The following is a 16,050-nucleotide window of genomic DNA, read 5'->3' on the forward strand; positions in this document are numbered from 1 at the left end:
AGTATACATTTCCATCTTTTATATAATGTATTTATTTGTATGATTCTAAAAGATACAGAGTAAATCACATTTTCTGGGTTACCGGTTCAAGAAGGTCATGGAGTGGGTCTTCATGTTGATATTTAGAAATCACATTTTCATATGCATTTCAGGTCAAAATGTGGAATGTTTTTGTACACTTTATGAATATCACTTTCCTTAATTAAAGTAGGATCATTTTTTCTTGATACAAAATGGGTTTTTGAACAAAAATAACACGTGATTCAGTGTTTACAGAAATGATGTATCGTTGTGCAGAATTAGCTGACATGGTGGTATACATTTTTTAAAATAAAAAATGAATTGCTAAGCAGCAATTTACGTATTTACTTATTCTGAATAAAGAGAGGTAGCTAAATATTTTCCAAAGATAAACTCCAAAATGAAGCAATGCATTTAAAACATGCATATTCTCTTTTAAAAAAATACACTTGTGATTTTTATAAAATACAATATTAATGGTTTTAGTTGAGAATCAGGACTGTTACAACTTTCTGTAACATTCTTGATCTCTAATCAGGATAACAAAACTTATTTGTTTTGCTTTATATACCATTATAAACCAAACAATAATATCAGAACTGAATGGCCATAGTTTCTCTAAATTTGTTTTTCACAAACTGTTATTTTTATGGTTTTATCATGTTTGGTTTTGTGACAAAAGAAAGATCATTTTCATTCAGCTGCGTTAAAAATCTAAATCACACACACTGTCATTCAGTAGTAAGTGTTTATTTTGAAACATAAAAGCTGCATTGGCCAGTATCCTTTAGGAACTGTCCTAATTTAAGACTTCTAATCTATTCGCATGTCATGGTTAAGGGGGTGGGTTGGTTGGGAGAAAGACAGATGGAGGGGAGGAGATATGGCTTGACACAAATACACTCATTGTTTTTAGAAGAAGAAAAAGAGTAAGTTTAGATGTAAATCAAGGCTTTTGCACTTTTCTCTACATTTAATTTATATAGTTGGTCTCTATTTGGGAAAATAAACAAAATCTTTTGGTTTTTGTATAATGCTAGAAACCATTTTTGTAATAATATGAGAATTTAAAAGAAGTGCACCTCAGTCCAAATCTGGTTTTAACAAACTAATATCTTTTTAGTTTTAAGGTGTGTGGTTTTGTGACAGTTATTTCATTCAACATTTTGTGTGCATTTTGAAACGTAAAAGTGTGACACCGAACAGTAGCTGATAGGAACTGTCCTCATTGACTGTTGCTGACTCAAGGCAGGAAGTTGCAGTAACAGGTGTAGCGGCTGACTTCAGAGTAAGAGAGTCACTCCTTTGCCAGTGCCTGGTGATGCATGTAGATTTGCGAAAAAAGTGATGACAGAAAAAACTTTCTTTCATTCAAATCACTTTGTTTATGATGTGTACAATAGCTGCTGATAGAGCCCAGCAGTTAGTACATGTACAGTGTACACAATTCCATACATTAAAAAAAAATCATACTCTCTGATGAACACATTATTTTCAGAGTTTAAGGGTAAAACTGCAGAAGAACCTCTTTGTGACATAGCTCCTGTGTCTTCTTATTTTAATATATAATGCTGTTTGATTCTTGTAAAATAAACTTTGCAAAGAAGTAAGACATGTCACAATCTGCCAGTCTTGTTTGTACATGTGAAGTTAGTATGGCATTTGTTTGTAATCTCTTTTTGAGTTTTATTAGTATAACTGCTTTCTATAAATTCTTTAAAGTAGGACTTGGAAATAATTTGGAAATAAAAGAAAAACTATGACAAATTAATAACCTTTACACAAAGAACTTTTATGAAATATCATTTAGTGAGGAAAAACATCTTAGTACTTGTTAGTGTGCAAATTTCTGCATATGTATATGCAGACTTGTACATGTAATCAACAAAAATGGATGTATGTTATAGTTCGGCAATTTTTCTAATGTATGCTCTGTCATGGACAGAGGTGGGAAGAACTTCCACTTGAATGAGTGGATTTCCACTAGACCTGGGGGAACTCCACCAGACTGAGAGGACATCCACTACTTGTAATGGACACTTAATCCCATGCCCGTGTGTCCATGTCCACAAGGTTACATGGGCAATCCATAATCGATGATGCATGTACTGTGGTAAGATATTTCACACCTAGGTTTTGTTTTTCATTGTTAGATAAAACATGTCAAAGCAATTCTTTAGTTGTAGAAAATGTGATTTTAGCTCACCAGTTGATAAGGCCAAGTGAGTTTATGGTATGGCCCTGCTTTCATTATGCATCATATGCAGTCCATCGTTTGTCATGTGCCCATTAACAATTGCTATTTTCAACTTTTTTTAAACTGCTGGGCAAATTTCAACCAAATTTGGCATGGAAGATTTCAAGTATAAACAAACAATATTGAACTGCCATTAAATATGACTGCCATAGCATACACTGAAAAAACTTGAAACAACATTCTCAAAAAATGCTCAGCAGAATTTGCCCAAATTTGACTGAAGGCATCCTGGCATAAATTGCTTTCAAGTATATACAAATGGTATTTATCTATTATCAAATATTGCCACCATTTCTAGAAGCAGAAATTTTGTTCAACTACAGCAAGCATCCCTGTTTAAAGGAGTTTCAGTATTTGATAAATAATGATGATATTCCATAAAATATGGAAGAAGGTATAAAAAATAGTGAAACAGTTGTTTTCTTAATATATCCAATCTGCAGCATTGGTAGAAATTTCTACAGAAATCAAGAAGCCCTTGGCCAACCGCTTTTGCATTGGCTGTCAAGCAGAGCAGTTGTTGGCCAGGTAAATAAAATTGGGCTTCTTATTTTGTTTTGCTGTAACAGTAGTGAAATGACACCTTGGTTTGGAACATATTTCCCATGAGAGAAAAAACAAAAACAGACCCAAAATACATACACAGTGGGGAGAGGGGAACATCATTAGTTGAACATATTGTCTTTTCAGCAGTTTCAAATATAGTACAGCTGAAACATCAGTTGGGCATGAACGACAAGGATTATGGGATGGAAAACAATAGTTGCACAATATTTTAACATGCAAAAGATTAATGATAAGTATTCTGTCCAGTCTGCATTTCAAGGACTAAAGTGATAATAATTAGCATCCACCAAGTGCCTTGAGAGTTGAACCATTCACACCTTAATCATCTGTTGAAGGTGACAGTCAGGTTTATTACAGTAGAGTACATGCAGTAATCATGAAAGAGAAGTAAACTTAATCTGACAAATCCATCCATTGGTGTTTCATCATTTTCTTATAAGACTGTGATTGTCATTGTAGGATCTTTTTTTAAATTCCATCACTTGAATTACATTTATAAACCATTATTTGGTAGACTTACATTCGAGTTTTAAAATGTTCATGGAAAGTTAGGGCGAGTTCATTTGATGGTAGAAAAGCATTCCTATTTAATGGAGATGAAGTCAGCAGAATTTCATTAGAATCCTTAAAGAAATTTTTGAGTTGCAATAATATGCAAAAACTTTGATGATCCTGAAGTTATTGAAAAATTAATAAAATATATGGGGCCTATTTATTTTGCTTGATATAAGCAACCCCCTGTACAGCTGTTTAAATACTATGGTTAATTATCCTATCGTGTGAAAAATTGGGAACATATGAAAGAAATTGTGATATAAAATATATATATATATATATATATATATATATATATATATATATATATATATATATATATATATATATATATATATATATATATATATATATATATACCACTGCTATGAAAGACCACCTGCCTTGAGAGACCAGGTTATCCATTGATTTATTGATTATATAGTGTTGTGACCTATCATGAGGACAACCTCTCTTGAGCGACCATTAGTTTTTGGCAGAAGGGGTGGTCTTTCAAGACGGGTTCTAATATATATATATATATATATATATATATATATATATATACATACATACATACACACACACACAGATTAAATGAAAACCCACAATATCACAATATCATGAATGCAGATCCAACATGTACACATTTTAATATTGCTGTCAGTCTCTGACTGACTCTCCATCTCTACGAGTATTCCAAGAAGGTTTGCTATGACCTACATATCACATTTTACAAGGGGTTTAAGTTAGGTTTTTACATTTTGCTCATGATAACAAGTTTATGGCATGCTGTGCACATACTGCTCTATCTAGACGTATGAAGCTTGATGATGGAATGCTTCTTGAGGAACATTACTTTTTCATTTGAATAGTAGCTCATTATGACCCATATTTTACACTTTATTGATGGGGGTTTAATTGTGTGTTTGATGGTCATTTCAGTTGATGACAATATGCATCTCTTGCTATCGCTCCATTCTATGAAAGAAGCTTATCTTCCTATGATGGTCATTGTAGAGAGAGAGGGGAGGGAGAGATAATTATCAGTGGGGAGATTTACCATAAAGGCATGCTTGTATTTTCCATCCCCATGCATCTTTGTTGGTTGATAATTCTGCTGCCTTACCAACCAAGAGTGAGAAACAGAAAAGATGGGGGGACATTTTAATATTAATCTGTTTTTAGAACCTTATTATATGTTTTAGGCTTATTATAGGTTTTAGGCTTATTATAGATTTTAGGCTTATTATAGGTTTTGAACGTGAAAAAAAATATTAAAGATGTTACAGTATATGTTTGCCTCCTAACCAAGAAATGTACTGTGCAGTCTTGACAGGCTATTACAGCTTTGTATCGTTGGTATTGTGAACACTGTATTTAAATCCCTTGGAAAGTGAACAGATACCATTATGACAACCTAGGTTCTTGCAGTTTCTTGGTGAAAATTCATTTTCAGCAGTTTCATCAGGTCCAAATTCTTTTGCTCTCTTATTCCACAGATCTACCCATAAATTGTCCTTTATGAGAGAGAGAGAGAGATGTTGCATGTTTGTTTTTTTTCATTTAGAAAATGGGGATTAGATAAGATTGAGTATTGTTGAAACGATGTTTATACATGTATATGTGAATTTATGTGGCATGGGCAGATCACAATTTGATATACTTAAAGTATTGGTATATCAAATTCCTTTATGTCAACACTTTAAAGCCATGTTATTTTTAATGTATGGAAATACATGTACCAATACAGTGGGTGTATCCAACTATATTTAACCCATGGCATCTATGCTCTCTAAGCCTTTTGAGGAATTCCAAGTAGTTATTAATAGTAAAGTAGTTGTGTGATAAACAAATTAACTTCACAGTACTCTAACCTTAACCTTAAACCAGTCTTTGACAGGTCTCTTTGTCAAAGGCAAATACTCGTGAAAAACACCAACACAAAAAGAACAAAACAATTAGCCCAGGAAGAAAAAAACTTCTAAAAATATGAATTGATACATTTAGGATTTTGTAAATTTGTTTTACCTTTTTTCTATGTTGATCCATGCAAAACATGATTTTATAACTCAGAATTGCACTATTTGTATGAATACAAAAGCAACTCCATTTTGAGTAGAGTTATTGCCCTTGACATCACTAGCTTCATATTTCTGCTTCAATTTTGAATGAGCATTGTCTCAAATTTTCATATGCCTTTTTGGGGTTTATTCTGGTATACTCCAAAATGGATAGAGTTATACCCCTTGTTAAACAGATTTTTTGTCTTGACTTGGAATGTTGTTTGAAATAAGCATAGCTCAAGAATCTTTGAACATATTATCTTGTTGTTTTTTTTTTCATTTGAATCCAGCATGCAAATCTTTTTATCTTGCCCTCTGGTGTATTGCAGTTTTGAATAAATGTTATGCCTTGTACAAAAATGAAACAAGATTGTTAATCTTCAGTTACTTTATTTATATTCAGAATGCCAGGGTACATGAGAAATCATAGTCGCTGATAATATTTTTAAATATAATTCACATCATTGATTGTATCAAAAACTGGAATAGGCGTTATCTGGGCATGATCTGTTTCTCCAGGATCCTCAGTACACATCAACCATACTGTAACTCTGAGAAAGATCTCTGGAGTCTGTAACTGGAAAGAAAAGAAAAAAACATTTTTACTTCTTCTAGGTTACAGATCTCCTTGGGCTCATTTTGACTGAATTTTTGTTGAGAAATGACATACATGTGTCAGTTAATCCTGAGAATATTAACATCATTTGAATCTGTACAGTTTATTTCTTTCATCAGAGGCCAGCTTCACAGTGTCGGAGAAGCCATCAGATAGTACCCCTAATAAGACAAATAATACACTGGAGACCAATGGACCACAAAACAGCAGCTCTAGTAGTGAGAATGGCACAAAGTCTGACAATGATACAAGCAGTCTACTGACCAATGGAGAACCAGGCAAAAGAAAAACACTCCGAGAATATTTAGCTGGCTTGCCAGGATTTAGTATGAAGGTAAAGTTCTATCTATATTTGCAGTACTAATTCTAATAACATGCATGTCTTACAGGAGTGGATTTCCTCTTACAGTGTGGACAAATTGTTCTGTAAAATAATCAGGCAATGAATCAGAGTGTGTGTGGATCTAACACTCTCAGGTTACTCATCAAGTGGTTCCCATGCCATTCTTGCAGAGGTGGAATTGCTATAATTGCAAAGAGCTCTGTAATTCACCATCTTATCTACACTACAACTTTCAATTTTGAACACACATTGCTTGAACTAGTCCAAACCTGACTCGTGGAACAAAGGTCAGTCCATTTTTTCTGCCTCTACTGCCCTCCTCCTAGTGGAAAAAAACAAGATGGCAGAATCTCTTTGGAGCAGTTTCCTAATTTCCTGGAGTATGGAAATTCGATAGGTAGTAACCTGATTATTCTTGGAGATTTCAACTTAAACTTTGACTATCCTGGAAACCTATGCACATCAAAACTCCTAGATTTTTATTCACATTTTCAGCCTCAGTCATTTACCCATAAAATGGTCACATTTTAGAATGGATTCTTCATAAACCTGACAATATTTTTTCTACAGCCTTCATGAGCAGCACACGAACTTGAACCAGATCATCTCTGCATCAAATGCCATCTCAATGTATATGTCCCTAATCCTCCATCTCTGTTTACTACTAAGAGAAACCTCTGTATGATAAATAGAACCAAAATAATGCATGGCATCCAAGTAGACCTAACAATTTCATTACTTCTATATATTACTTGCTCTTATTCTGACGTCACTTCTGCTTAAGTGCTTGGATTCAATATTGCTATAATTTACCAATGTTATCAATACAGTGTGACCCCGCTATAGCTCACTCCATTATAACGCGAATTTGGATATAACGTGGTCATGGCGTGGCTCCCGAAATTTCATATGTATTTTTCTTGTGCACACAAAAAAATCTTCAAAAGTACGAAAAAAACGTAAAAAGCTGCTTATCATTTTGAGGAAGAGATCGTGTATAAATAATACAAGACGATCGTGGCTTGGCTCCTGAAATTTTATATGCATTTTTCTCGCACACAAAAAAGTATTTTTTTCTTCTTAAATGTAAGAAGATACTCAGCAGATGGAAAAAATGCCAGTCTCAATCATGCAAAACAATTATTTGATGTTGCTGCCACAATAAGAAATGGGCATTCATTTGGTTCTCCAAAGCTGTCCTTTAGCGGTGACTTCAATAGCGCATGCACCCTTCAACAAAGAAAGCCGAGTACAATCTTCCAGCAACAGCAAATAACTTTTCTTCAAAGGAAGTCAGTACCAAACTTAAATAAAAGTGATGGAATCTGATGGATTTTTGCATTTTCCAACGTGACTGTAACACGTTAACTGTGCTGTGAAAGTTTCCTTTTTATAGGGAAAAAGTTTGTGCTTACAAATGCTACCAATGGCGGCTTAAAATGCAAACTAACTTTTACCGACTTGGAATGTACTTTAAAGTAAATGTGTTTCGTCATTCGTTACGTGGTTGTGTTACATTTTTCAACTGAATTCAGACCAATATGACCTGTTACAAAATAAATGAATATTTTAAAGCTGTGTGTGTGCATATTTTCGATGGAATCACTTGTATTGTGGATTCATTGTATATGATGAGGTTTGCAGGTGAGTACACTGTGTTGATACTCTAGTCTTGCTATACATTAGACATTTATATATAAACAGGATTCACGTATATGGACCAATTCATGGTTCTCGAAATAAAGTAAACTATTATATTATGTCTTCTCTGTTTTCACTACAGGTGTGTTTCTCATTTAATATGCATCAATTGAAGATGGTAACTATGCAGACAAAGCATGTATTTATTACCCCAACCCACCACCCACAAATTTTTTTGTGTTGGGGGGGGTATATTTTCTTCAGCTAACTGACTTGATTGCATATAACACGGTTCGGTATATAACACGGTCAGGTTTTATTACTCCCAACTGCCGTGTTATAGCGGGGTCACACTGTACTTCTCTGTCTCATCTGGCAAATTTCCATTTTTTTTTCAAAACTGCTGTTGTAAAGTCTCTGTTGAAGAAACCAGCACTAGACCTTAATAATTTAAAGAACTACCATCTTGTTTCTAACCTTATATTCATTTCAGCATCATAGAAAAAGTTTTTAAATCGTAGCTTGTTCCTCATCTGAATTCAAAGTCTTTTTAGCAATGTACAGTTTGCATATCGTCCTCACCATAGTACTAAAACTTCCATTCTGAGAGCAGTTAACAACCTCCTCTCACCCTCCTTGACTTGTCTTTGGCATCTGTCACATTAGACCATGATGTATTACTTCACCATCTCCAGTATGTATTTGGTATTCATGATACCGCCTTACTGTGGTTCAAGTCTACTTAGTTAACACGGACACTGTAATCTCATTCAGGATTGCTCTTAAAACTCCCCTTTTCGACTGCAAGAACTGACTTAAAGACTTAATAATGTTTACTTCCTAATTATTGTTAGCATGTTTATTTTTTGTAATTTCATTTTGTTTGTTTTGTAATCTTGTCATTGTATAAGCTTTTATGTGTTATCTTAATATTGTAAAGTCCTTACAGTTTCTAAGGATTAGGCACTGTACTAAATCCACATTATTATTAGTATTATTGTTATTATTACTTCCAATCTAGGTTCTGGGAACTATCATGTGCACATATCTGTTGAATTTTTGTCACATGAGCATTACTTTGTCAATACCTTTGACCTTCTTCAGCTGATGTGCTTGTACTATTCAAGCCTAAATACACATTTCTTTTTATAAACTTTCTGAGGCAGAATTGTGCATCTTATTGTAGGTCACCAATCAGATCTTTTAGACACGTTCAGCAAATGTGAATGTTGCTATATATAAAAAACACACTTCATAAATTTGTGTGAAGTTATTAGCAAGAAATTAAATAGATTCTAATGGTCCTAGCAATTGTTTTTTATTATAGTAATAATTTTTGATGGAATTATTATTATGGATAAAAACATTTGACTAGTGAATACATGTACACAACTATTTATTATGTTTGTGTTACAGATTAGATTTCATATACATGAAAATAATTACTAAACATGTAGCGACTGTTTTAAGTACTTGTTTAATATGGAACAAGTTGATGTTTAATATGCATTGATTTATGATGGTAACTGTGCCAATGAAGCTCAAACTGTTGTGCCTGTTTTTATTATTCACCCCGCTTTTAATATCCCCCCTCATTTTTGGGGTAAATGCATAATTTATTTAAGCTAACTGATTTGGTTCATTATAGCATGGTTCGATACATAACATGGTCACATTTTATGGCCCCACACCATCATGTTATAACGGGTTCAAACTGTATGTACAAGCGATGGCAAAATTGGCAACATAATTGCTTTTCTTACATAATTTTGAACTGGATTCTTGATACCATTACAGCCAAGGAAAAGAAGTAATAAGAAGTTGAGTCATGCTGCTCAGATTGCTCAGACAAGAGAGGGTTGTATAGATTTGGAGAGTCCAGATTCCATCCTGGTTCACACTAATTTGAGAGTAAGTTGTATTGTCATTTCTCTGTCTCCTCCTCTCCCTCTCCCTCTATCTCTCTCTTCCCAAACTTCCCGTTATTGAAAAAAGGCAATCACATACAAAAATATCAGCATATTTGCACCCAATACACAAGTGTGTACTAAAGTAGTAAGGAGACATTCTATTCATGATATCGAATAGCACACAGGCATTCATCAACCGAGTTAGTATGGTTTATGGGATGGTGTACTGAATCTTTACTGGTAATTTGGAGCTAAACCACTTTAACTTTTAAACACTTTTAGACCCATAGGACCCAATATTTTGTATTCAGAGCATTCAGATATTCTGATCTTTTGACATTGACTACTAATTTTTAGCTACAACATCAAGAAATAATCCCAAAATTGATTTTTGTTAAAAAGAAGGATACAGAGAGACAGTCAATTACTTCACCTGTCTGTGAGTCTGAAATAGCTAGTGTTATGGGTTGGGTCCATTTTTGTTGTCCATTGTATATCACCAATGATACAATTTCTGTTTTCAAGATCGTAATACCAGTGCCAACATTCAGCATAGGTTAGCTGACAGCATCCTGACATGAAGACCTTTCATGTTTACAGTGGTCCCCATTTATACGGCCACCCATTCTGCACCAGGAAAGTGGCCTTATAAGACAGGTGGCATTTCCAGAGGGGGACTCTATTTGTGAGATGTATATGTGTATATAGTAGGAAAGCTACATACAACTTAAGGCAGTTAATATCTTCATTTGATAGTAGCATTAATTATTAAAATGTTCTTCTTGTCTTAAAAACAGTTATTTCAAGTAACATATTTTAATAGTTCTTATTCTTAGGCGTGAAATGTGAGTGGGATATTGTTGGCATAGGCATTAAAAAACCATTGAAAAACGTTATCAAAATCTTGTTGGCATAGGCATTACAAAACCATTGAAAAATGTTATCAAAATCTTTGTACATTTGCATACATTTGTTGTTTCGTGTATATAAAATTATTCACTTTCCATTTACTCCATTTTCCCACTGCTAGAGAATATTTTCCTCATCTTTTATGATCTTATTTATTTGAACCTTCCCAACATAAAATCTTTCGGCAAGTGAACTCTTCCCATTGTCAAGTCGACTTTTACTTTTTCTTCTAAGTATTTTTTCTTCGCTTATGTGATGACATGTTAAAGTTTTGTAATGATTTATTCCTATGTTACTAATTATGTAATACTGTAATTTAAATTTGCAGACAAAACTTTTGTACACAAAAAAATCTTCTTATAAAGGAAGTGATACATATAGTCATGTGATTTTTCGGTCTTTGTCTGGTACCCTGTTTTGTTAAAAGTCGATTGTTTCTGTGTATATGTGTTAATCCGCAAAATCTATTTTTAGCCTATCTGATCATGATATGATCTTTACAGTTTTGTCAGTTATAAGAGTCAAATTTTTAAATTAAAAAAAATCCTGTGTGAAACCTAAAGCTCTATCAAAATATTGCTGACTCCATTTCTATATGACCATGTTATGATCTTGACAATTATGTCCGGTCAAAACATTGCTGGTCCTATTTCCTGTAAATATCTGCGTTAATGATATAATAACAACCTTAGTGGTACATGTACTTTAGCCAACACTTCTTTCTGTAACAAAAACCTGACATTCGGAAAGATAATTGGATTAATTACCTTACCATAATTAAATATTGGTTCTGGGCACATATCAATTATAAAACCTGGCCGCTTGTAAGGGGTACATTTTACATTTGTGCACTAATATGGTGGCCGCTAGTCGCATTGGAGGGGTCGTCTTTCTTGAGGGGTACTTTTGAACACAAACTCGGTGGTGCCAAGGGATTCGTGCCATATAGAGTAGATGGCCGCTGGTGGGGGGGGGGGGCGTTCAAGAGGGAGACCACTGTATATAATTGATGTCAGTCAGGCATCAAGTTTGGACACAGTTGCTAAAAACAGAAGGAAAAATGTGAAACAAACTCTTATCAAAAACTGATGAACAAAATTGACAGCATATGACATAAAGGTCTTTCAGGCTGGTACAAAATTTTGCACTTCCATAATATAGCCACTGTCGTTAAAAATATAAAACCTCAAAATTACTTCTCAAAAGGGCTACAGAGAATATGATCAAATTTGATAAAAGTATTCAGGCATGAAGGTATTTGATATTCATACAAGTTGAAGTTGCTCAGCCATCAATAATGGCTACCATTACAAAAAACATTTAAACCTTCTGGGTACTTCTTTTTCTAAAATGTAACAGACCAGATTTATTAGAAATGATAAATTTGTTGATATGATGGCAATCTGTCATCAGTTACAGCTGCTCTTGATAAAAATGGGAAAATCTTCCATTGACTTCTCAGTAACCTTTGACCAAATTTGACAAAAGCAATCTGGTATGAAGGCCTTTGAAATTTGTGCAAAAACTAAAAGATTTTTTTTATTGTATGACATTTTCAAAAACCTCTTTTCAGAACATAACCAAATTTTACAAAAAGTTTCCTGGCGTGACAACCATTTAAATCTATACAATTGATACAAATTTGTCACCAAATATGGCTGCCATTACGAATTAGAAAAATCTTGCAAAATCTTCTACTGATAAAATGACTGAAAAGAGATTTACCAAATTTGACAGAAAGAAGCCTGACCCAAAGACCTTTAAATTTTATACATTTAATAACAGTTTTCCAACATTTATATCCACCATTTATATAAACAAAAATGTAAAGAAATTTTCAAAAATGAATGCCTTTCATGTTTAAATATGATTCAAATTTGTCATCAGATATAGCAGCTGTTAATAAAAAATGGATGGGTTCGATCCACAGCCAAGTCATTCCAAACACTTGCAAAAATGGTACTAACAGCTGCCTCGCTTGGCACTCAGCATTAAGAGGTTAGTGTTAGGACTGGTTGGCCTGTTGTCAGGATAATGTGACTGGGTGGGACATTATGCTACATGTCTGCGCCATGATGCCGCAGTGCTAGACATCAATATAAACTGCCACACTGCAGACATAGTAGTGATATGACTGAAAAGCTACATTAAAAATACAAATCACACACACACGCAATAAAAATCGAACTGCCTTATCAATGTTTCTCGAAAAGCACGAGAGTTCAGCCAAATTTGACAAAGGGCATTCAAACTTAAATGCCTTTCTCATTTATTTTAATGATAACCATCCACCATCATATGACTTCCATTACTGAAATCAGAAGAACCATTTCTACAACTTTACCTGAAAAACTGTGGAACAGAATTTAACCAATTTTGACAGAAAGCATCCCAGCTTAAAGGCATTTCAGTACTGAACAAATAATGCTGATGTGCCATCAGATATTTGTTAAAAAAATAGAAAAACCTTGAAATGATTGTTTCTGATCCCGATTTATTGGCCAGTTGATTGTGCATTAGGCAGATATCACATAGGTGAGCAATATAATGAGCCCACTTGATCCTCTTGTTTTGACTTGCATATTTACTGTGATCTACTCGTAAGAAAATGAGTTCAGTTAGTGTATCAAGTATCAGGAAGTTATCTTTCCATTTTAAAGCACATAATTTGAATGCGTATTTTCTGAGGATTGATTTTCAGCTTTGAACTTGAAATATAGGCTTTTCTGTAATAAAGATATTTGTTCATCACTTTCGTATATGCTTGTTTCAGGCTCTGATAAGTAAGCACACATTTTCCTTGCTGCCACCCAACTATCAGTTTAAGCTGATTAATTTGCTGCCAGAGTGTGACAAGATTGTTGGGTCAGATGGAGGACTAAGGTGAGACCCTAATATGATTTTTGCAAAGTAATAAGTATAGTAAATTGGATTTTATTGGATATTCAGATATTATCATGTGTGTGCAGTTAGGGATGTGTTTACTGTTTCAACCCTTTGGTTTAAGCACATCAGAAACAACATTCAACCTGATTTGTTTTTAGGAAATCTTTATACTGGTTCAAAAGTATTAACACTTTGCTGTGTCCATGTGCTAGATTCTGCATGTAAAACAAGACCTTTTTGATGGGCAAAATGTGGCTGTATTACTGTAAGATACTGATTCACATTAACTTTTATACAATGTGAGATCAGTTTAGTTTGCTTTGGGGTTTATTGCAAAGCAGCATAGGTATGGTATTTAATGCCAAGGCATCTGGAGTAAATTGCTGAATCTGAGGAAGGATTTGAACCCACGCCTTTCTGTTGAAAATCCAGCTTCGGCCCTCATGAGTCACCTTTTGCAACATACAAAATGGTGCATTCCGCATTGCTGAGCCTGCCATGGGTAGGTAAGTTTAGGCACTGATAACTAACCATTAAGAATCAATGCACATAATTTCCAAGTACAGTTAGCTAAGTAAAAGATATTTATATGGACAGCTGTTTTTTAACGGCATATAATAATTAAAAGCAATGGCATCTTTGATTTTTACAATATGATATAACAACCCCTTCCCTAAGACCAGCTTACAGAAGGTGGATCAGAATTCTGTGACTGAATGCACACCTGAAAACCACTTCCTATAGGATCATATTTGTTGGGTCTTTTTTTAGCAATGTATGAGGAATTTTGTGACATTTTAACAGACATGCAATGATGGGCAGAATTATTTAGACCTTGGGGTTTTCTTTGAAACCTTATTATTAAAGTGCAGCAAAATGAAACTTTGGTGGCTGCTGGTCAGCATTACTTTTGTGTTCAAACCACTTATTATGTACTTAAATTTCAGCTATGAGTTTGTGTGAGCAAAGTGTTTCTGACGGGTTTTTCTTACACTTTAACATGAACAAGATTTAGTAATTTCAGCACTTCTAATTTTCATGTATATTCAATAATAAAGTAATTCTGGACTGTAGATAACTATTTTCAGAAGAAATTCTTGTAAGGTGAGACAGTGCTAATTTTTCTCACAGTATTGTGATTGTTGATAACAGTTTTGCTGTGGTTTGGGTTTAAGTTCTTCATTTAAGTGTAAGTTCACCATGTGTGCCTTTTTGTATTGAATATACTGTGGAAATAAATACTGTACATAGTTGCTTATAAGTCAAGTCCAACTGCAAACATCATAGATCCAAACATGCTGTTGTATGCATGTTAAGCAAGAGCAGATCTGTGAAGTTTGCTGTTTAGTTGACAAGAATTTGTCCACCTACCACGGTGAGCCAGAAGATTCCAGAACATTAGATCATTTCTGAGAAACCTGTACTTTTGATGCTTGTGGTTACTCCCTTATTTTGTTTCTTGATCACATGCCATAATGTCTGCTCTGTTGATGTTAAGGAAGACTTGCCATCACTTAGGAAGACTGATGAATAAATTTTCTGTATCTATTGGTGTCAGATTCTTAAAAGGTGTTTGGTTATCCCCCAGCTGAGTTTTTCTTAGGTTTAATTTCATTTAGCTGTCCTTGATCGTTGTAAATGTTATTAGAAATCATACCTGCTAAAATTCTGCTAATGTAGCTAGCTTCATCCCAAGCCTGGATGACATCTGTATTTTTTATTTTTCTGATCTGAGTTTAGCATTACCTCCATTTTCTTTGGTGAGATGTATTCTCCCTGAAATTATCATAATTAGCATTGACTTAGTCTGTGCATGCCTTGTGTTTTAGTTACATAGAAGTTTTTGGTTTCTAGGCAGGGCATGTGTAGGTGTGGGTAGGAAGTCCCCTTGGGATACACTACAGATTTCTATTGTGCATTTAGAGAGGACAGGTGGTTGTATACTGGAGTCTATTGTTTGACAAGTCTGGAACCTTACAGAGCATAGGTGTGCCTGTAAGATGGGAAAGAAAGTTCCTTTCTCATCTTCAAAAGTTTCAGAGTTCTCATTCTCTTAGTTTCTTGGGTCTCAGAGAAGGATTATCCAGGTCTCTCAGGAGTTTCTTAGGGTTAGTGTTCCCTCCCAGAGGAGGTTATAAACAGGTGAAGGTAGATTCTATTCAGCAGTAGTCACTACTCTTCAGTGAGGGTAAGAATTCCTTGCATTTTTGTATTCGACCTTTGTTGGATCATCAGCCACCCACCAAACTGACAAATTCAGCAGTGCAGGTATTACTGATAGTAAAATGTAGATCTTTGTT

General features: G+C 34.3%; 1 protein-coding gene across 1 annotated transcript in view; it reads left to right on the forward strand.

The window, feature by feature from the left end:
• The window catches only part of LOC149807492 (uncharacterized), an 80,408-nt gene that overhangs the window by 37,099 nt on the left and 27,259 nt on the right, over positions 1-16,050 (forward strand). The window contains exons 4-6 of the mRNA XM_089967161.1: positions 6,181-6,395; positions 9,843-9,956; positions 13,638-13,747. Of these exons, the coding sequence (XP_089823287.1) occupies positions 6,181-6,395; positions 9,843-9,956; positions 13,638-13,747 (439 nt within the window). The remainder of the gene's footprint in view (positions 1-6,180; positions 6,396-9,842; positions 9,957-13,637; positions 13,748-16,050) is intronic.

This window comes from Sinohyriopsis cumingii, chromosome 1 (assembly GCF_028554795.1).
Source record: "Sinohyriopsis cumingii isolate HCF-2022 chromosome 1, ASM2855479v2, whole genome shotgun sequence".
Taxonomy (NCBI): Eukaryota; Metazoa; Mollusca; class Bivalvia; order Unionida; family Unionidae; genus Sinohyriopsis; species Sinohyriopsis cumingii.